This window comes from Elgaria multicarinata, chromosome 4 (genome assembly GCF_023053635.1).
Source record: "Elgaria multicarinata webbii isolate HBS135686 ecotype San Diego chromosome 4, rElgMul1.1.pri, whole genome shotgun sequence".
NCBI lineage: Eukaryota > Metazoa > Chordata > Lepidosauria > Squamata > Anguidae > Elgaria > Elgaria multicarinata.
This window is the reverse complement of record NC_086174.1, coordinates 23447561-23468683: the sequence shown is the minus strand read 5'-3', so window position 1 is coordinate 23468683 and position 21123 is coordinate 23447561. Positions and strand designations below refer to the sequence as shown.

At 46.5% G+C, this 21123-nt stretch overlaps 1 protein-coding gene across 1 annotated transcript in view; it reads left to right on the top strand.

Moving 5' to 3' along the window:
• The window catches only part of TTC7A (tetratricopeptide repeat domain 7A), a 210114-nt gene extending 189245 nt beyond the window's left edge, over nucleotides 1–20869 (top strand). The window contains exon 20 of the mRNA XM_063123964.1: nucleotides 20521–20869. Coding sequence (XP_062980034.1) covers nucleotides 20521–20742 — 222 coding nt within the window. The 3' untranslated portion in view covers nucleotides 20743–20869. The remainder of the gene's footprint in view (nucleotides 1–20520) is intronic.
• Nucleotides 20870–21123: the final 254 nt, after the last annotated feature.

The window sequence follows — 21123 nt, the reverse complement described above, 5'->3', positions numbered from 1 at the left end:
AATCAGTTGCCTTGTGAGGTTGTGGGCTCTCCCACACTAGAGGCCTTCAAGAGGCAGCTGGACAACCATCTGTCAGGGATGCTTTAGGATGGATTCTTGCATTGAGTAGTGGGTTGGACTCAATGGCCTTGTAGGCCCCTTCTAACTCTGCTATTCTATGATTCTATTTTCTACAGGGACCTTGTTAACTATGCAGTGTGGCTTGTTAACGGCCCTGAACAACCCAAAAACAAACCATGGATTCTCAAAGTGGCTTGTTTGAGAAAAACAACCCACAATGCATGGTTAACAAGTCACCCTGCAGAAAAATGTCCTGGGTTTCTGACAACACACTAACCCACAGTTCAACTAACTACCCTTGGTTCAACAACAACTGACACATAACCACTGAGTTAGTGTCTTGTGTGAACCCAGCCTATATCATTACCTGCCAGCAATTATGGCTTTTTCCCTCACACTTGACTATTAATTTTATATTGTATTTTATATTATGGTTTTATACTATTGTTTTATACTTTGAATGGTTTTTAATTTTTGTGAACCACCCAGAGAGCTCCGGCTATTGGGCGGTATAGAAATGTAATAAATAAATAAATAAATAAATAAATAAATAAATAAATAAATAAATAATATAGCAGCACTTATAGTTGGGTAGCATCAGAGCTGCAAACAACAATGGGATCCCAGGGGCAATGGCAGAGCACTTCTGCAAATTAGTTTCCAAGTGCCTGAGATGCTGTGCCTGCAGAAATGGGCACAATGACTGACTATCCATAGCCGAATGCAAGAGCAAATGTCTGTCTTTACTAATTGGCTGTGATTCATTTTGTCCTAATCATGAAACACTTTTATCTGCCTGAAATCTAGCAGGATTCTCCGCCTTTATGGTGTTCTCTAAAAGTAATTTTGCTTTTTAAATCTTACATTTGCCTGATATATACGGACATGCGTGCGTGTGTGTGTATGTGTGTGTGTTTATGGGACCACGTGCACATACATACATTTCTCTGACAATATATTTAATTATGTAGATAGAATTAAAATTTTAGTTGTAACACAAAATAATAAGATGAAGAAGATAGCTAAAACAATTCTTTTGTGTCCCTGTCATGCTGCTTAATATCCCCAGGAACCAAGAGAGAGACAGAGAGAGAGCAAGCAATTTAGGAAAGCCCAGCTTTCTCAGGACTTTTAAGACTGTCAGTTTCTGTCTGCTTTCATTTAATCTATTTTTTTTCTTGACTGCATAAGTGATAATGTTATAAACTACTGTAATCATCAGTCACTTTGACTCTCTCTTGTGTTCAAGGGCATGACTCCACCTTTGCATTTCTCTACAACTTTCTCTTAGGAGAATGCTTGGAGAGAGAGAGAGAGGGCTCATCTACACCAAGCAGGATATTGCACTATGAAAGTGGTATATAAAAGGCAGGAGCCACACTACTGCTTTATAGCCGTATTGAAGTGCACTGACTACTGTTGGGGCCCATTGACACAGACCATAAACTGCTTTCATACCACTTTTGTAGTGTTATATACTGCTTGGTGTAGACGTCTGATGGGCCCCAACAGTGGTCAGTGCACTTCAGTACCACTATAAAGCAGTAACATAGATCCTGCAGTGCACTTCAGTACGGCTATAAAGCAGTAGTGTGGCTCCTGCCTTTTATATACCACTTTCATACTGATCTGGAGGGAGAGGCGGGTAACAAACAAACGAACAAATAAATAAATTCATAGTGGAGTATCCTGCTTGGTGTAGATGAGCCCAGAGAGAGAGAGAGAGAGAGAGACGTTCTGACCCATTAGATGATTCAAGAAGCAAATGTCGAAAAGCCAGGCTTCCCTGCCAGAGCAGAGAAAAGTGAATCCCCTGTTTTGAATGTCAGTCAAGCCGATTGTGCCATGGGTGAGGACCTTGGATGCCCTTCTGAGGTCTGGCTGCATCATGCCAACAAGAACAGAATTGATAAGTAGAAAAGCAAAACGGAGAGGGAATGGGCAGCAGCAGTATCTGGAAATGCAGCCACACTTTTGTCTGAATTAGGCCGTTACTTTATTTCTTAAAAAATAGGTTTCATTTCTGGAAAAGAAAAAAAAACCAAACAGATTCCTCGTATTGAAGACCACATCCTTTGCTTCCTGTATTAATTAATCCAGAATAATTGCTACTTATTTAATGGATAATCACCACTGCTTTTGTGTTAATAGTCATCTGTCTGATGCTTAAGGAATCATGAACATCTCCAGGTTGGTTCCCTTCCCACCCCACCCCACCTCCCTTTGCTTGTTCAGCAGGAGAAGACCTCTGGAGGACTCCCTACCAACTGCATTGATGCTTATATCTGTGTAAACTATTCTCAGGAAATTAGATTCATTAGTCTAGCAGTATGTAATCATATTAATGTGTTTTTAAATAAGCCACTCTCTTTCAAAGCTCTCGTTGATAACAATTATTGGATAACAAGATGGATTTGAATCACTCTTGTTTGCATAATCATGCACTAAGGGTGGATCTATGCATTACAGTAAACATGAAAACGGCAGTAATGTCATACTTAGTTCTCCCCCTCTATAACAGAGGAGTCTGCCTTATACTGAGTGAAGCCATTGGTCCATCTAGCTCAGTATTGTTGACACTGATTGGCAGGGTTCTCCAGGGTTTCAGGCAGGATTCTTTCCTAGCCTTACCTAGAAATGCCAGAGATTGAACCTGGGCCCATATGCTTGTAAAGCATGTACTCTACCACTTATCCATGTCCTTGTGTCCAGTCCTGAATCTGGGCTCAGTATTGTCGGCCACCTGCCAAGGCCCAAACATTCCTGCAGGGACCTCTGCCAAATCCTGTAGCCTTCTGCCTGAGCTCCTCTTCCTCCTGTTCACCTGAGTTCTCCAATCATGCAAGGGTCAGGAGATGAAGCATTCTTCTCTTCAAATACTTAAAAGGTTGTCACACAGAGGAGGGCCAGGGTCGCTTCTCGATCCTCTCAGAGTGCAGGACACGGAATAACAGGCTCAAGTTAAAGGAAGCCAGATTCCAGCTGGACATCAGGAAAACCTTCCTGACTGTTAGAGCAGTACGACAATGGAATCAGTTGCCTGGTGAGGTTGTGGGCTCTCCCACACTAGAGGCTTTCAAGAGGCAGCTGGACAACCATCTGTCAGGGATGCTTTAGGGTGGATTCCTGCATTGAGCAGGGGGTTGGACTCGATGGCCTTGTAGGCCCCTTCCAACTCTGCTATTCTATGATTCTATGATTCTGCTTGCCTTCTGTTTTTCCTTTGAGCAGTTGATGTGGATTGGGCTCAGAGGAGGTGTCCAGCCATTGGACAGTGGTGGATAGTGGTGAGAAGGAAGTGGGCCCATTCAGAGGGCAGTACCTACTTAGGGCATCTTGCCCATGCACCTCCCCAAATCTGGAGTTGGAACTACCTATACTGACTGTGTTCGCACAATCACTGCAGACCGCCATGGCTTACTTAACTCTCAGTGGGTTGCGGCACATTCCAGCAGCCATTTTGAATATTCCAGCTGCGGCAGCTGGGCGCCATTGCTTATCGTGTTGTGCAAACCTGGCAAGGATGGCTTATGCCAGGGTTAAACAACTCTTGTATAACCCAGGGCCTGTTTCAGGACTATTCATTGCGAGGCTTGTTTAACCCTTGCATAAGCCACCCTTGTCAGGTTCGCATGACACGATAATCTACAGTGATCATCCGCTCCAGCTTGAATATTCAAAAGGGCAGCCAGCTTGCACCACAACCGTCCATGGCTTAAAGAAGCCACAATGAGCTGTGGTGATGGTGCGAAGCAGCCCATTGGGTTGTGTATCTCCTCACCCATGCTAGCAGCAACAAGTAATGTGGAGCAGTCAGGAAATTCCGTTCCTTATCCCAATGGAAGGGGAAGGGGAGAAGTTGACAAGTGGTTGCTGATCTCATCATCAACCCTGCGTTTACCAAGATGTGTCATTCTACCCTGAGAGAGCAGGAAAATCCCCATACTTGTACCTCCCTGATTACAAGTACAACTGGATGATTAATTGGTGTTAAGGAGTAACTGATACTGAGCATGTGTGTGGAATCCAATGCAAATACATAGCAAACAGTTCAGTGATAAAACAAAAAATAGAGGCGGTACAGTTGTTAGCAAGATAATTCGCTACATTCGGATTTGTCCTGTCATGGAATTATAGGCAGAGCATCAATCTACATCAGCCATTTATTCATATCCAGTTCTCTAGTCTCTGAGCTTTTCCAGAAGCGTTCAGAAATTTGAATGGCTTTCTTCTAAGCAGGGTCACTTCTTCTAAGCATAGTGAATTCAGCCGCTGAGTGGCAACAGGACTGTATACAAAGTAGGGCCGCTAGGAAGCAAGAGGGGGGAGAATTAACGTGCTTGTGGGATCCCCAAGGTTTGCATAAATACATTTTTATTACCCCCCCACACACACAAATCTTTAGGGGAGCAGCCCCCCACCCCCACCCACCCCAAAAAAGCCAGGTGAAGGCTAAGCATGCTCTGTAGCCACAGGTTGTAGAGCTGTAGTTTGAAAAGAAAAACAGAATGGTGGGTGTAGGGAGTGGAACACTCTGCATGAAGGAAATGACTGGCAGGAAGCTCCTTGGAGGAGGAGGATACACTGCAACATTTTGTGACAGATCCCTCTTGACATCACACCATCCTGGATTCAGTATGAGTCACACCGCAGACGCTCCGCTCTGTAAGGAAGCGAAGAGCTTCACCTAGTGCGGAAGCTGTACATTGCCAGCCCTTGGTGTTTCCGCATTGTCAAGACAAATCTCAGTCATTAAGGTATTTTGTTCTTCCTGCTGTATTTCTTGGCATAAAAAGGGAGGTGGGGGTGGGATGAAGCCAGATGAATCCTCGGGTCTTCATGGATGCTTCCTTCACTCGTTTGCACATGACCCCATAAGGCCGCAGCGTATTCCCACAGCATGCTCATCAAGCCGTTCTTGGCAAAGACGTTTCTCCCCTGAGTCACTGCACCATCTGACGGTGTTTCCTGGCTGAGCTCTCGGTGCTTCACCTGCTCCACGCTTCTCCGCTGCAGGCACACAGCATCTGCAAGGACAGAAACCATCAGGGCACTGAGAGAGGCCAGGGAGGGAGGAGAGTCCGCATGGCATCACAACGCTTCCATGCCTTCCGCCAGCAGGAGGAGCAGAGGCTTGTGAGAAAGGCCTCCGAGGGTCCGGGCAGGCCGCATGCAAGGCAGATCAGCCGAGAGACCAGGCGGAGCCAGAGGACAGCCACGGGCCTCTCCCAGTTGGCCGCCTTAGAAACTACCGGTCTGGGGTATGGACTTCCAGAGCACTGATCACTGGAGCTTTGCTCAGCTCTTCAGTTCCTTTCTAAAGTGCATATGCCAGGCAGATTTTCAGCCTTGAGGGCTGGCAGCCTTTGAAACTCTTAAATCAGGGGTGGAGAGCCTTTTTTTTTTCTTTTACTTACAAGGGACGCATTTCTTTGGTGGCTATCTGTTAAGGATGCACGTTAGGGATGCTACTGTGGGGTGGTAGCAAAGCCAAAAATGAGTAGCCATATCTTTTCTCCCTCCCTCCCTCTTTTTTGCCATTCCCCCTCCTCCCTCCCTCCCCCCCCTCTCTTTCTTTCTTTCTTTCTTTTTTTCTTTCATTCATTCATTCTTTTCTGACCTGCCCACTGGGCTGCTAGGACAGGCACAGATCACACTAATCACTTACAGAGCACTTTTGAAATGAGGGTGCCCATCCCTGTTTTAAATAAAACCTGCATTCACTACCCTACATTAACTGCAAAACCCATCAGCAACTCCTAGCATTTAGCCATATATAGCCCCACGCTGCCCTGAGCACCTGGATTCAACATTGCTATAAATGCTCCTGTGTTTCTCTCCGCTACTTATCATGCCAAATAACCCCATGTTGGACTTTGTAGTCTGGTTTACTTCTACTTTACATGTTGGCATCTACCGAAACATGAGGGGAATAGGTGGCAACCCGGAGAACACGCCTGTCTTTAAATCTGTAGTGCTATGATGGACTACAGGGAGGCTGCTGGTTTCCAAATGACATCCTCTACATTCTCATCAAGATTGCAACCCCAAAAAATGTGCATTTATTTACCTTTAAATCAGGGCTGGACAACCCACAGGCCACATGCATACCCACCCACTGCCTCCTTGGCATGGCCCCTGATGCCAGTATGGGCATTTTAGTGCTATGAAGCACCAAAAAGCTTAACTGTAAGCTTGGCCCAAATTGGCCCTTTCAGCAGTCCGTTGCGGTTTGCTACCCAACTGGAGGCCCCTACAGTTTCTCCTGCCTGTGAGTCTCTGGATCCTGTCGCTCACCCTCTACCCTGTCTGCTCTTAGAAGCAGGGCTCCAGGTGTGTTACAGACCAGGTGGGGAAGGAAAGGCACGGATGTTAAGCCAGGGCGGGGGCGGGGGGATGAAAGAGAGAAGCCACAGCAGCTTCACATGCCTTCTTTAGGCAGAAAGCTGGTAACCTTACATGGGAACTGATGGGATGTTGTCTGGAAACCTCCTTCCAGTCCGTCACTGGCTCTGCAGAGTTTGTATTTGGTCAGCTCACAGGCCTGATCCAGAATCCCAAGAATGTTCTTGTGTTTCTAGTATCCCAAAATAAGATTTGGTTTTTTTGAAAGTAGTTTTTTTTTTTTTAAGAGCTCCTTGGGAAACAGCGATCTTTCAAAGAAGCTTTGAACAGAATCCAAACGTGAAGGAATTAAAAGTGGGGTCAGGGGAGGGAAAGCCGTTTTTCTTTTCTTGAGCTGCTAGGTCATTTGGCTCCAGCAGTAAAAGGGTGTATCTTGGATGCACACAGTAATAAAAAAAAATAGTTCAAATGTCAACACAGTTGTTATTTAAACAGAATTTACCGACCTCTTGTGTGTGGCCCAGATGCAGCCCTTCCCCAGGCGCTTCTTCGGGGATTTGGCAATGTCAGCAGCAAAAATCTAGCTGTAGGTCCTGTCTGCAGTTACAGAACCTTATGCATTGCACATTGGCTTAATTATAGGACCAGATTTCATTTCATTTTCATTTATTAGATTTCTATTCCGCCCGATATACAAACCTCTCTGGGCGTGTTTACAGAGATTAAAAATCTTAAAAATACAATATTGTACATAATATAAAAACAGTTTACATGCAAACATAAAAACAGACTGTGGACACACGCACACAAACACATACACAAACACACCAACAATAAGAAATCCAGGAGTTAAAACTTAATATATGCTGCCAAATGCCTGAGTGTAAAGGAAGATTTTAACCAGGCGCTGAAAAGATAACAGTGTTGGTGCCAGGCGGGCCTGGCTGGAAAGTTTATTCCATAATTGGGGGGGGGGCACAGAAAAGGCCCTCTCCCTTCTTTACGAGCGTCCCTTGGAGGAGACGCCTGGAGGAGGCCCTTAGCTGATGAGCATAGTGTACAGGTAGGCTTATTTATTTTATTTGTTTACAACATTTGTATAGCCCTCCACATCTAGACAGATTCTGGAGAGGTGAACAAGGAGAGATAAAATGATACAAAGATGAAAAGAGTAGAACACAATATTATCATTATTCTTTTTAGAAACAATGGCAATTAAACTGTGTCTGGGTTCATGCCAGGAGAGGCACTCCATCAGGTATTGCAGTCCTGAGCCATGTAAGCCTTTATAGGTCAAAACCTGCACCTTGAATCGACCTTGGAAACATCCAGACAAGCAGGCCAGAATCGGTGTTATATGTTCTGACCTTCTTGTACTAGTTATCAATCTGGCCACTACATTTTGCACAAGATGCAGCTTCTAAACCATCTTCAAAGGCAGCGCCATGTGGAGGGCATTGCAGTAATCTAACATGGAGGTGACCAGTGCACTGAAGCCAAGTTATCCCTGTCTAGATAAGGGCTTAGTGTGGCCACCAAAGCTGGTAGAAGGCACTCCATGCCACTGAGGCCACCTGAGCCTCAAGTGACAAAGGCGGCTCCAGGAGGACCCGACACCTCCCCCAAGCTACGAATCAGATGGCAAAGCTAGCTCAGAGGTTCAGCACATGCTTTGCAGGCAAAAGGTCCCAGGTTCAATCCCTGGCATCTCATGTTTAAAGGAGCAAGTAGTAGCAGATGGGAAAGACCCTGGTCTGAGGCTTTGGAGTCCCTGGAGGCCTACTGTTGGTCAGTGGTGACCCAAGACATCTAGCTGCCTGAGGTGAAGCACAAGATGGCGCCCCCTCCCATTCCACGTACCAAAGCCTACCAGACTGACAGTTGAATCTTACTTTGACACTGACAATGGGACAGTGTCTTCCATTGCACTTGAAGGCAGCAAACTCATTTAGGGGGCACAGGATAGGTTGCATGTCACACAGGTCTCTCCTCCAGTACATTGCTGCCATCTCCCAACATCTGCCGCCTGAGGTGCATGCTTCACTCTGCCTAATGGTAGGGCCGGCCCTGCTGCTGGTCAGCATAGGCAATACTGAGCTAGATGGACAAATGGTCTGACCTAATCTAAGGCAGGTTCCTATGTTCCATTTTGACTTGTTCCTCTGTATATTGTATGTCCCTTGAATCGTTTGTCCCTTGCAAATCTAGCTGCATATTTTGTACATCTCAGATTATACTACGTCCGTGGGGCTCATGGAGTCGTTTATTTGCTTGGTTGGTTGGTTATGTTGATCAGCCATTGGCCCTCTTCACAATAAAATCCCATGTTCAGTGAGTGCTAAGCAGAGCTGAAGCAGGCTCTGCCCTCCCCTACATAGTTACAACTGTACGTGTCTAAGTTCAGTCCATGAATACCTCTTGATTTCTCTACACTTGACGACTGGCAGTTGAGAGCACAAATTTATTCTACTGTTCTGTGCTTGAGATGAAGTGAATGAAAGTTCTAGATCATAGAATCATAGAAAAGCAGAGTTGAAAGGGGCCTACAAGGCCATCGAGTCCAACCCCCTGCTCAATGCAGGAATCCACCCTAAAGCATACCTGACAGATGCTTGTCCAGCTGCCTCTTGAAGGCCTCTAGTGTGGGAGAGCCCACAACCTCCCTAGGTAACTGATTCCATTGTCGTACTGCTCTAACAGTCAGGAAGTTTTTCCTGATGTCCAGCTGGAATCTGGCTTCCTTTAACTTGAGCCCATTATTCCATGTCCTGCACTCTGGGAGGATCGAGAAGAGATCCTGGCCCTCCTCTGTGTGACAACCTTTCAAGTATTTGAAGAGTGCTATCATGTCTCCCCTCAATTTTCTCTTCTCCAGGCTAAACATGCCCAGTTCTTTCAGCCCAGTTCTTTCAGTGGCATTTGGTCAGTGATGGCATTTACCAGTCATAGTCAGTTACACAGGCCATTGCTAGCAGTCTTCAAATGATGACCATGCATGCACTATGACATTCATTTGCAGCTTTGTAGGGAAGTGGGTTCAGGCATTACCATGATTTCCTCATGGTTAGCCATCAAACTATGTTGAGCAAACCACACACAAAACGTGGGAAGAAAAGGAGTTGATGCACATTAGTGCACTCCTCTGTAAAATATGGTGCAGCTCTCTAATATCAGTATGTTGTGGGTGGGTGGGCCTCCATCCCATCAAGGTACCTGCAATATTTATAGGAAGATTTTAATTCTTTATCTTCGCTTTGAGTTTGCCCCCATCTCCCTCTTCTCTCTCCCCACGCCAATTCTTTCTCTTCTGAGCTTGTAATAGAAAATACGGAGCTATAAATAATTCAGTAATGTCTCTTGATGCATAAAGGGTTATGATTTATGAAACATTTCAGGTTAAGGAAAGATAAAGAAGTGTTCCCAGAGGGTTTTAAGACATAGCAGAACCAGGGGCCTGAAGGTTGATGCATTCTTGCTTACATCTTTCTGCATTTTCTAGTAGGTGCTGCAGTAGAATGGTGTATATTAAGAATCTGACTGACTGTAAATTATATGGAGGGTGTCATTAATAATATGTGAAAGAAATAAGATTACCGAAAGCAGAAAACTGTACACAAAATAAGTTTCCCCCATCCCACCCTGTTGCCTTTACTTGCTCAGATGACATTTGCTCAGTCGATCATTAACAACAAAACAACAACAACATGAACACTAGGCTTCTCTTCTATAAGTGGGAGCCATTTCCACTTAGATGTGGCTGTGGGCTCAAAGTATATAGGGAGCTACTTTATACCAGCCCAGTATTGCCTGCTTGGACTGGCAGTAGCTCCCCAGGGTCTGGACAGAGGTCTTTCCCATCATTTTCTAATTGATTCTTTCCGCTGGTGGTGCCAGCGGTTGAACCTGGGGCCTTCTGCATGCAAAGCATGTGCTTTACTCATGCAATCATGCCGACCGGCTCACATGACCTGCCCCATCCACATGGTCGCATAACTCCTGTGTGACTGCACCAGTGCACCATGGGGAAGTAGCTCCTATACTCCTGCAGCTGCATCTAAAGAGGCCCAAAGGATCATAGCATGTATCTGCACTGCTGTTTCTTCAAAAGCATATACTGGGGGGATTCCACACGTCGTACTGAGGGCGCTTCCATGCGCCCCCAGTGCGCCCCCAAAGCATTTGTATAGCTTGCCTGGAGAAGAGACGAGGAAGAGGCATCCTTGCCGCCGCCACCCACCTACTTCCTTGCCGGCCGGGTCGGAGAGCTCGGCGGAAGAAGGCGGGGTGGAGAGCTTCCGCTCTCCACCCCGCCTTCTTCCGCCAAGCTCTCCGACCTGGCCGGCGAGGAGGTAGGTGGGTGGCAGCGGCGGCAAGGAAGCCTCTTCCTCGTCTCTTCTCCAGGCAAGCTACACGATCGCTTTGGGGGCGCACAGGGGGCGCATGAAAGCGCCCTCAGTACGACATGTGGAATCCCCCTGGTCTCTCTATACTAGCCTATAGTCTGGTTTGCTTTATCTGCAGAGGTTCTAAGCCCTCTAACCCAGAGCTACCTGGATATACAGCTACCACTGTATGGTGTATTTTTGGTGTTGTTGTATTTTTTAAATCATTCACTAGACAAAATAATTCCATTTTTCTTTATGTACTTGAATTGCCCTGGGCTGGCTCAGCCCGCATTAGGATGCCCTTTTCAGCAGATGCAAGAGCAAGCTAAGATGAAGAAGACAAAGAATTTGGAGTGCTCTTAAAGGAAAAGAGTAAGGGGGGGTGAACAGTGGGGGAGAATAGGCAGATCACTGTTGAGTTGGAAGCCAGTGATTGTGGTGGTATTTCTTGAATGTGCAGGTGGATGTGACATGTAGGTGGGTGTGACTGGGCGGATGACACTGCAGCATGGAAAATTAGTTGTCTTATCATGCAACTGTGGAACTGGGCAGAGTGGCGTCGAAGCCTGTTGTAATTATGAGAGGAATTGGCCACCAATTGAAGTGTACAGAAATAGCATGTGGTATAGTCCTTCTTAGATTGTGCATCAGCTGCACCTGTTCGTGGAGATGTCAGTTTTTGTCACGGTAACACATGCCTTAATTACATCCCGTTTGAACTGCTGTGAAGCGCTGAACTTGGGGCTGCCTTTGAACAGTGTTCGGAAATTTCAGTTGGTCCAGAATGCCCCAGCCAGACTATTGATTGGGGCCTGTTATAAGGAGCATGTGACTCCTTGTTACAACAGCTTCACTAGCTACTATATATTTCTGGGTATATTTCAAAGTGCTGATTATGACTTATGACACAGCTTGGGACCAGATTCTTTGAAAAACCAAATTCTCCCCCATGAGTCTGCCTAGGTTTTAAGGTCCTGGGGAGAGTCCTTTCTCTCTAGCTCACCACCATTGCAGGCACATGTGGTAGGAGAGGGGGTGGGCTTTTCCAGGGCTGTTCCCAGGTTCTGGGGCTCCCTGATGAAATAAGGACAAGGCCTAGCTCCACTAGGGTGACCATATGAAAAGGAGGACAGAACTCCTGCGTCTTTAACAGTTGTATCGAAAGGGGAATTTCAGCAGGTGTCATTTGTACGCATGCAGCACCTGGTAAAATTCCCTCTTCATCACAAGAGTTAAAGCTGCTGGAGCCCTGCCCTCTTGACCAGATACAAAAGAAGGCAGGACTCCTGCAGCTTTAGCTGTTGTGATGAAGAGGGAATTTCACCACGTGCTTACTCTTAGGTCACCACGCATAAAATTGCACAACTAGTTGTTAACTTTGCATGAACAAAAATAACTGGAAAATGGATTTGGGCAGTGATCCATTCAGCCCAGTGTTGCCTGCTCTTGCTGCTGCTGGTTCTCTGGGCCCTGTTTAGCAGGGGGCATGAACGCAATGCATTTTCTCCACCACTATGCCAGAGTAAACCCCCTGCACCCACCCCTATGCAAAGTGCAGATTCACTGAAGCCATGTTTGCACACTCCAAAAGAAAAAAGTAAGTGACGTGGAGAGGAGGCATGCATGAAAAAAAAGGCCCCTCTCCCTAAGATATTTGCACACACAGAGAAGCACTAGCCTGTTTTGCTGCCCTGCAGTGCAAAGGATTCTGGGACAAGGCAGGAAAAGAAAAATGTTGAAGGAAGTGGGCTAAGTTGCATGGATGAGCAGTGAATCAAAGGAGGCAAACACACCAACTGCAGAGAGAAGAGGAGGAGGAGGACGACGACGACGACAAAGACAACAACACAAACAGAAAGGCTACCTTATTGCTTGCCTGCCAACCAGCCCTCCCAGTGTCTGTTTAGCCTCAAGTCTCCCAAAACCAGGAGGCCTGGTGAAGTCCCGCCCGCCTCACTGAATATGCATGAGGGCAGCCTACCCACGCATGGAAAACAAACAAACAGAGGCATGCAGGGCGTAGGACAGGGAAGGCGAGGGAGGCCGCTATTGGTGCCTGACACAGCCGTTGCTGAAGTCCTTTGTGGAGCTGCACTATGGCAACACGTGCTGCATCTGAGGGTTGTGGCCCTCAGAGCTCCAGCCTTGCCCTGGGAGGAAAACAAACTGAGCATTGTGCTCGGTCTATTTTAAACACAGGGAGAAGGCATCCTATTCTGGTCCGTCAGTCGCTGCTTCGTTTCCATTTAGGTCTCAGTGAAAATGGGACCACGCAGCCTGCTGCTCCGCTTTGAGGAAATTTAGCAGGGCAGAAAAAGAAAGAAAGAAAGAAAGCATATTCTCCTTTTTATCTCTTCCACACACACACACCCCTTTGCCACCACCCATTTGTCTGAGGCTCCCTAGGAAGAGATCAGAGCCTCCCTCTCTCTGAAAGGTTGCCTAAGGGCTTGGCTTTTATGCCGATAAATGTTTTATCGTATTTAAACTTCAAACATCTTAGCAATGGGGCTGTTAACATTTGGTGGAATGAAAGAGAGCAGGGAGGAAGAGCAGGAATGGGTGGAACGGGACAGGAGGGGGGAGTTCTTCCACAGCCTCTGTGCTATAGATAGGAGGCTTCCTTTGATTCTCAGAGTGGGTTCTAGGGAAAGATCTCTCTCTCTCTCTCTCTCTCTCTCTCTCTCTTTGTGTGTGTGTGTGTGTGTGTGTGTGTGTGTGTGTGTTATATTCCTTCTGTCTTGGAAATGCTGTCAGAGAAGCCAGGATAGGTTTATAAGGGGAAAATAAAGCCCTGCATTCCAGATTTTCCATTTCTCTTGCTTCTTTCTTCCATTGTCTTTGACCGGGCTTCAGACCTTCTTACCACCAATATTGTTCTAATATTGGTTCCCAGTGACGATACGTATGTTTCCACTGGAGAGTCTCTTGTGCGGTCTCTTGGCCACATGGGTGCAATTATAGAGGAGGATGTGAGGGATGCATCTCTCCAAGTGTGGGAGGGATGTTATTAGTTATTAGTCCTGAACACGCCCTGCATTCCAGGTTCTAGGATCCAGGGCCAGGGTCAAGAGTCGGCATGAGTGGGCACATTCCAAGGCCCACACCCCAGCTAAGGTGGAGCTGGGCCTTGCCCTTCTTGGCAGGGAGCCCCAGAGCCTGGGAGCAGCCCCGGAAAAGGCCCCCTCTCGCATTCCTACCAAATGTGCTTCCAAGGGTAGTGAGCTAGAGAGAAAGGACTCTCCCCAGGTTCTTAAAGCCTAGGCAGACTCATGTGGGAGAATGCAGTCTTTCAAAGAATCTGCTCCCAAGCTGGGTCATAGGTCATAATCAGCACTTTGAATTATACCCAGAAATGGACCGGTAGCTAGTGAAGCTGTTGTAACAAGGAGTCACGTGCTCCTTATAACTGGACCCAATCAATAATCTGGTTGGGGCATTCTGGACCAGCTGAAATTTCCAAACACTGTTCAAAGGCAGCCCCAAGTTCAGCGCTTCACAGTAATCCTACTTTATGGAGAACAGTCCTCGATTTGGAGGGCTGTCCACTCCAAGTCCAGTTTAAAGATAAAGAACCATAAGAAAGGAGAGCAGAGGCCTTGAGGTTTAACATTTAGCTCCTAGACAGCTGACAGAGCAGGGACACAGGTCACCCCTATGGTGAGCTGCATTGTATTTCTATTGAAATGATAATCATTCCATCTAAATGAGGCTCTGTACATTTATACCAGCACTTGCAAAGGATAGGCATATCTGTCAGACACCTTCAGGGGCGGGGGAAGAAGCAAAGGGATTTGGGCAGAAAAGGACAACTAAAATGATCAAGGAGCTGGGGTATCTCCGCTATGAGGAAAGGTCACAACAGCTGGGATAGTTCAGCTTGGGAAAAAGACCAAACCGAGACATGATAGAGGTGAACAAAATTATGCATGGTGTGGAGAATGTGGATAGGGAGACATTTTTCTCCCTCTTCCCTAATGCAAGAACCCAATGGGATCATCCAATGAAGCTGATTGGTGGGGTTTCAGGACAGATAAAAGGAAGTACTGTATAGCTTGACACAACACATAGTTAAACTGTGGAATGCGCTACCACAAGATGCTGTGATAGCCACCAATTTAAATTCCTGCAGGAGAAGGCTATCAATGGCTACTAGTCCTGATGGCTATGTGCTACCTCCAGTATCAGATGCAATATAAGCCTATATGTTCCAGTTGCTTGGGAACGTGGGTGGGAGGGTGCTGTGGCACCTGTGTCCTGCTTGTGGGTTCCTGGTCAACAGCTGGTTGGCCACCGTGTGGACAGAGTGCAGGACTAGATGGACAAGAAATAGTCAGCTTATTTCCGAGCCAATCTGAACTCACCCTCTGCCCAAAGCTCACCCAGCGCATCAAAGCAATGCCCCCCTTCCCTTCCATTAAAAGACCCACTTGCTGGGCCCTCAGCAACTATGGGAGATGGGAGCTCTTTCTCTCACTTCCTTCCCTGGTGCCTGGTGTGCCAGGGCATGACCCCAGTGGCTTTTGGGAATTGTAGTTTTCCCAAGGGCTACATGGATTTTAATCCAAGCCAATGAAGTATTCAGGGAGTTGTGATGCTTCTGGGCCCATGCCTGGCGAATTTTGCTGGAAACCCTACCATTTGGACACCTTTGTCAAACGAACACTTGGCGGCAAAGCTGGGTTTTGCTTTGTGTCTCGTGTGGAGCGGCCCTCAGCGGCCATATTGTGTCTTCCTTAGCACAATTGCGGAACCAGGCCGATTTCCCAAGTGTGCTTGAGGCAGCCTTGAAGAGTAAACCCTTCCCTTCCGTCGGGACTCGCCTCCCGCCATTCCAGAGTAACACATTAAGTCGTGCGCAGCCTGATTCATTGCACTTGGCAGGTACCCGCTGAGTCCTCCGGCAGGCAGCCCACTCTATGTTTTATTGTTTCATGTATTTTTTATAATAGGCCTTCAAAGGCTATAGATCTAGCATGTCACACGACCTGCCCAGCATCGAGAAGAGAATGCAAGATTAAATGACTGACATCTTGCAAGCTGCTGTGGGCTGGGGTGATACCCAAACGGTTTCTGCTGCATACAATTGTTCCAGAATCCCAGCTTCTCTTATCTTTATGTTTCAGGGTCTCGGGGGGTAGAAAGAGGACAACTGGTAGAGAGAAACAAACAACAAGGGAAATCAAACCACAATCACATTTTGGGGTTATTTGGGCGGAGAGGGGAGCTATTTATTTACTAGCGAATGGACCCAGCTTCGAATGGGTTGGAAAAGCGCTCAATTTGGTACAGTGAAGCCATCAAGCAAACTTACCCAGCTGTCAGAGTTGGTCCCATGGTATTCCAAAGACACCTAACGGATGTCCTGGCTGGCTTTACCTTCCAGTGACTTATATATTGATATAAGGAAAATAAGTAAAGTTGATTTATAATAGGAAGGCCAAAAAGCAGCTCCATCTTGCCCAGATTAACCGGAGCGTGATGCTGTTAATTATTTGCTTGCTTTTTTAAAAAAAGAAAGTATACTAATTGCTAACCTTCCCTGGATCTCTGTTGATTTTATGAAATTATTCATGCACCTCAACAAGAGGAGTTTCTATGGAAACTGAGAAAGCACACTTTCATTAGGAAACCTAACCCCCCCCCCCCTCAAAAAAGTACCCAGCTAAAAATGTAAATTGCCCTTTCGCGGGAGGATATATGAATATACTGCTTTCTCTCCCTCCCCCTCCGCTCGCCTCCCCTTTCCGTTCTGCATCGTGGGCAGATCCCAGCTGGACTCGACATGGCAACAACATGAAGGCATTGTTTACTGCTTGCCAGACTCTGGGGGGATATATAAAATTCTGCCGGAGCACAGCAGCTCTCGAGGGGCGGATTCTTCAGGGAAACAAAGTGTTCGGTGGTATATGTCATGCCAGCTTCGGGGAGTCCAAAATACATAGCAGTTTTTTTAAAAAAAAGATTTTTTGAGGCTGCCATTCATTGACCCAATGTGGAGATGCATGAGGTCATTGGCATTTTGTACAACTGGCCCTCTCCCTATGTACCACCCCTTTCCACTGAATAGTTCATAAGAACATAAGAAGAGCCCTGCTGGATCAGACCAATTTATTATTTATTTATTTATTACATTTCTATACCGCCCAATAGCCGGAGCTCTCTGGGCGGTTCACCAAGGGTCCATCTAGTCCAGCATTCGGTTCCCATAGTGGCCAAGCAGCTGTCGACCAGGAACTCACTAGCAGGACACGAGTGCAACAGCACCCTCCTATCCATGTTCCCCAGCAGCTGATGCCTTCCAGATATTTTGGAGTACAACTCCCATCAGCACCAACCAGAATGTCCAATGTCCAAGGATTGCAGAGGTTGGAGTCTAAAACATCTGGAGGGCACCAGGTTGCCTACCTCTGGAATAGATTATTGGTGCGATGAAGGAATAAGGCAGCCTTCCCGATCCTAGTGTCATCCCTGGGCCAAGCCAGGATGCCTTCTTTGCTGATGTTTTGGCTTACAGCTCCCATCATTCCTGATCATTGGCCATGCTGCCTGTGGCTGATGGGGAATGCAGTCCAGAACCTTTGGAAGGACCTGGTTGGGAAAGACTACTTTAGAATTTTTGGGTTTCATATAAAAAAAATAAAAGTAAAGAAGAGTGTGATATTAGGAAGGGGGCATCACCCTCTTACTCACCCTGAAAGGGGCTTGAGGCTTCTGGGGTGTTTCAATCAAACATAGAGCCGCAAGGGCTGCTTTGAGTATTCAGTCAAAAATCAATTACGTCCCTGTGTGCCAACTTCCACTGCCACCCCCTGCCCAGAGGGAGGTGGCAGAAATAGCAGTTGTATTGACAGAAAGGAGGACATGCATCACTACAAAAGTAGACATCAATTTGCATAAATTTTGCAAGTGCTAATGTCTATGTATAGGTGCAAATTCAGAAGGAATTATTATAATTTAAATAGAAGTACACCACATCTCACCATCACCTAAAAGACTACGTGGCCGGGTTGCTGGGTGCCTTGCCCATGTTTCTGGTTCTCTTGGTGGGCAACTTCAAGGCCCAGCTCTCCCTTCCTGTGCTTCTCCATCTTTAAACCAGACTTGCACTAGACACCTGACATGTGTCAGGTGGACACATGGCCACCTGAAGCAGTGATGGGTGCTCCCCAGTTTCTAATGGAGCTTCTTTCCTCACCTAGGACTGAGATTACAAAGTCCCAGAATCCCTAACCAGAAAGTGATGGTTTCTACATCAGTTTCCCGCAGAGGTTTCTGGACTTTTAGTTTGAGTCGTTGGCAGTAAAAGATGCTTCAATAGAGACTAGAAATGTCTGATAATGCTCCCTCTGCTGTCTCCATCTGCTACAAGTATGTTTTTTGATCCCCAGGGGCATGAGGCAGCAGTAGAGGGGGTGGGGTCAGGCAGAATTGGCTTGAGCACAGCCTGCTGCAAATTCTATGTGATGGAGACAAAATTGTGAAATGATAGAGAGTGAATAGAGAGAAATGATTATTCCTTCAACATGGTACAACTTTGGAGGTCATCTGTTGAAACTGATTGGTAATTGGGCTAGGACAAGCAAAAGAAAGTATCTGTACACACAACACATCATCTATGCAGTTCCCTGCCTTGGGATAAATATTTGCCATTTGGCTTTGGTAGCCTTAACACAGGAGTGGGGAACCTCCAGATATTGTCAGATCCCATCTCCCATCAGCCCCAGCCAGCATGGCTGATGGTCAGGGGTGATGAAAGTTGTGGTCCAGCAACATCTGGAGGGCCACACATTATCCACCCCTGCCTTAACAACAGATTTGAAAAGTTCAAGAAGGGGGAGGGGAGATGGTGATTAGTGATTATTCTTTGTAAAGAGGTAAACTACTCTAGAATATATCTCTAATGGGGGCTTGTATGTTGCTAGCAAAAGCATGGAAATCTCCATTTATGTCCATTCCCAATCAATGGAGAAGGAAAATCTGGAATATGATACATAGAATCATAGAATAGTAGGAAGCGGCTTATAAGGCCATCGAGTCCAACCCCCTGCTCAATGCAGGAATAAAGCATACCTGACAGATGGCGGTCCAGCTGCCTCTTGAAGGCCTCTAGTGTGGGAGAGCCCATAACCTCCCCAGGTCATTGGTTCCATTGTCGTACTGCTCTAACGGCCAGGAAGTTTTATACTGAAGAATAAGATCAGCGTTTATAAACAACTTTGGGAAGGAAGAAATATCTTGATAGAAACTTTCCAGAAAAATTGGACTTTAGCCAGTTTTGTACGTGATATAGGCCTAATGACCTAACATTCATGAATATTTTGACTATGTGATAAAATGTAAACGAATGTATGAATATGAATGTAAATGGGGTGGGGTGGGGTAGAGTATGCCTCTCTGTATCAGAAGCTGGTACAACAGGAGAAGGCTGTCACCATGATGCTTCCTATGTTTGTGAGCTCCCCAAAGGCTTCTGGGAAGCCACTGTTGAACCCAGTATCTTGTCCTAGACCAATGTTTGCTCTGACCCAGTTCCTATCTTCTTACAGTGCAAATCAGACATTAAACATTAGAACATGGAGAAACTACTGGGGGAGATTTTATTCTCCTTAGACATTCCGTTGCTGACCTTAGGTTTATATTGTAAGTATCAAGGGACAGTTGGAATGAAAGGTTGAGGAACTCATTAGGAAGAATGAAAACATGTGTTCAGGTTACAAGCTGGTGAATAATTTGCTTGCATACAAAAAAAACCCATACTGAGTATTCCCTCCCATTATACTTTTTCTGTTGAGGCAAACACCATAGCTCAGTGGTAGAGTGCATGGTTTGCATGCAGGAGGTCCAAGGTTCAGTCCTCAACATCATCAGATAGCACTGGGAAAGGCTGCCTGACCCTGTTCAGACAACACGCTAAGCCACGGTGGTTAAGCTTTTTGAGCTAAACATTATGGCTTAGCATGTCGTTTGAACCATTCCTAACCATGGTGGCTACGTAACCATGGTTTAAACACCCTCACTAGTCATTTGCTGCAAAAGGGTTAGTGGCCTAACCATGGCTTAACGTGTTGTCTGAACAGGCCCAGTGAAGACAATACTGAGCTAAGTGGAGCAGTGAACTGACTCAGGCCATAGCTAGACCTAAGGTTTATCCCTGGATCATCCAGGGGTCAAACCTGTTCACCTAGGTCACACAGGGGATCCAGTGCTCAGGCAGGGGTGAACCCTGGATGATCCCAGGATAAACCTTAGGTCTAGCTGTGGCCTCAGTGTAAGGCAGCTTCCTCTTCTCCTGCCTGGTTCTATGGGATTGGATCCAGCTGTCTGCTCATGGAAGAGTGGCAGCAGCCTCCCAGTTCCACAGAAACATTGTGCAAGTGGTAGCACAACAGGCACAGATTGAAATCTGCCCTTGAAGTAAGAGCACACAGATTGGGTGAAGCAAATTGCCCGATACACTGCACAAGAGCCTAGCGCTCATGGAATCCAACAGAGTGGATGCATTAGCAGAACAACATCTTTCAACAGGGGAAAAAATATTTTATTTATTTATTTATTTATTTAAGGATTTTTATGCCGCCATTCAGCCAAAAAAGGCTCTACCATTGCTCTTGCGCAAGATGCCTTCCACTCATCTTGGACAGAATCCGGACCCCACCCCATGGCCAGGCACAATACCGAACACCTTAGTTTTATTGCGGGCTAACGTTGGATTGTTTTTCTTTTGCAGGGGATGGTTCTGAACAGACTCGGGCGTGGAAGCTTGGCCCAGAAGGTTCTGCAGGACGCAGTCCAGGTGCAGAGCACCAGCCACAAAGCCTGGAACAGCCTCGGAGAAGTTCTTCATGCTCAGGGCAAAAACGAAGCTGCCGTTGAATGCTTCCTGACAGCTCTGGACCTCGAATCCAGCAGCCCCATCATCCCATTTACAGTTATTCCCAGGGAACTGTGAAGGCTTTTCACCCTGTACACGTGCATTCCGTGGAGGCAGTTCCAGTAATGTACTGAGGAGCTAAGTTATCGGTTTACGGTGCAATAAATATAGAGGTGATGCTCAGTTGTTGCCCAGAATTCGGAAATCTTCACACAAGGAAGTGCTTTTGTTTCAGGGCTGTTCTGTTTTTCTGATACTCAGAGTGCAAGGTAGATGGTTGCTGGGGAAATGCAATTCTTTTTCTAGCTGCTGGGGCTGCTGCAATTTACAGTGCTGTCTGGAACCTGCCTTCACAATGTGACTCAAGAATGTCGGCTACCAGAAACGTATGGCAGCGTAGGAGGGACTCATGTACCCTTCTGTCTTTGCTGCCAGCTTGGGGCTGCAAAAAATTGGTGA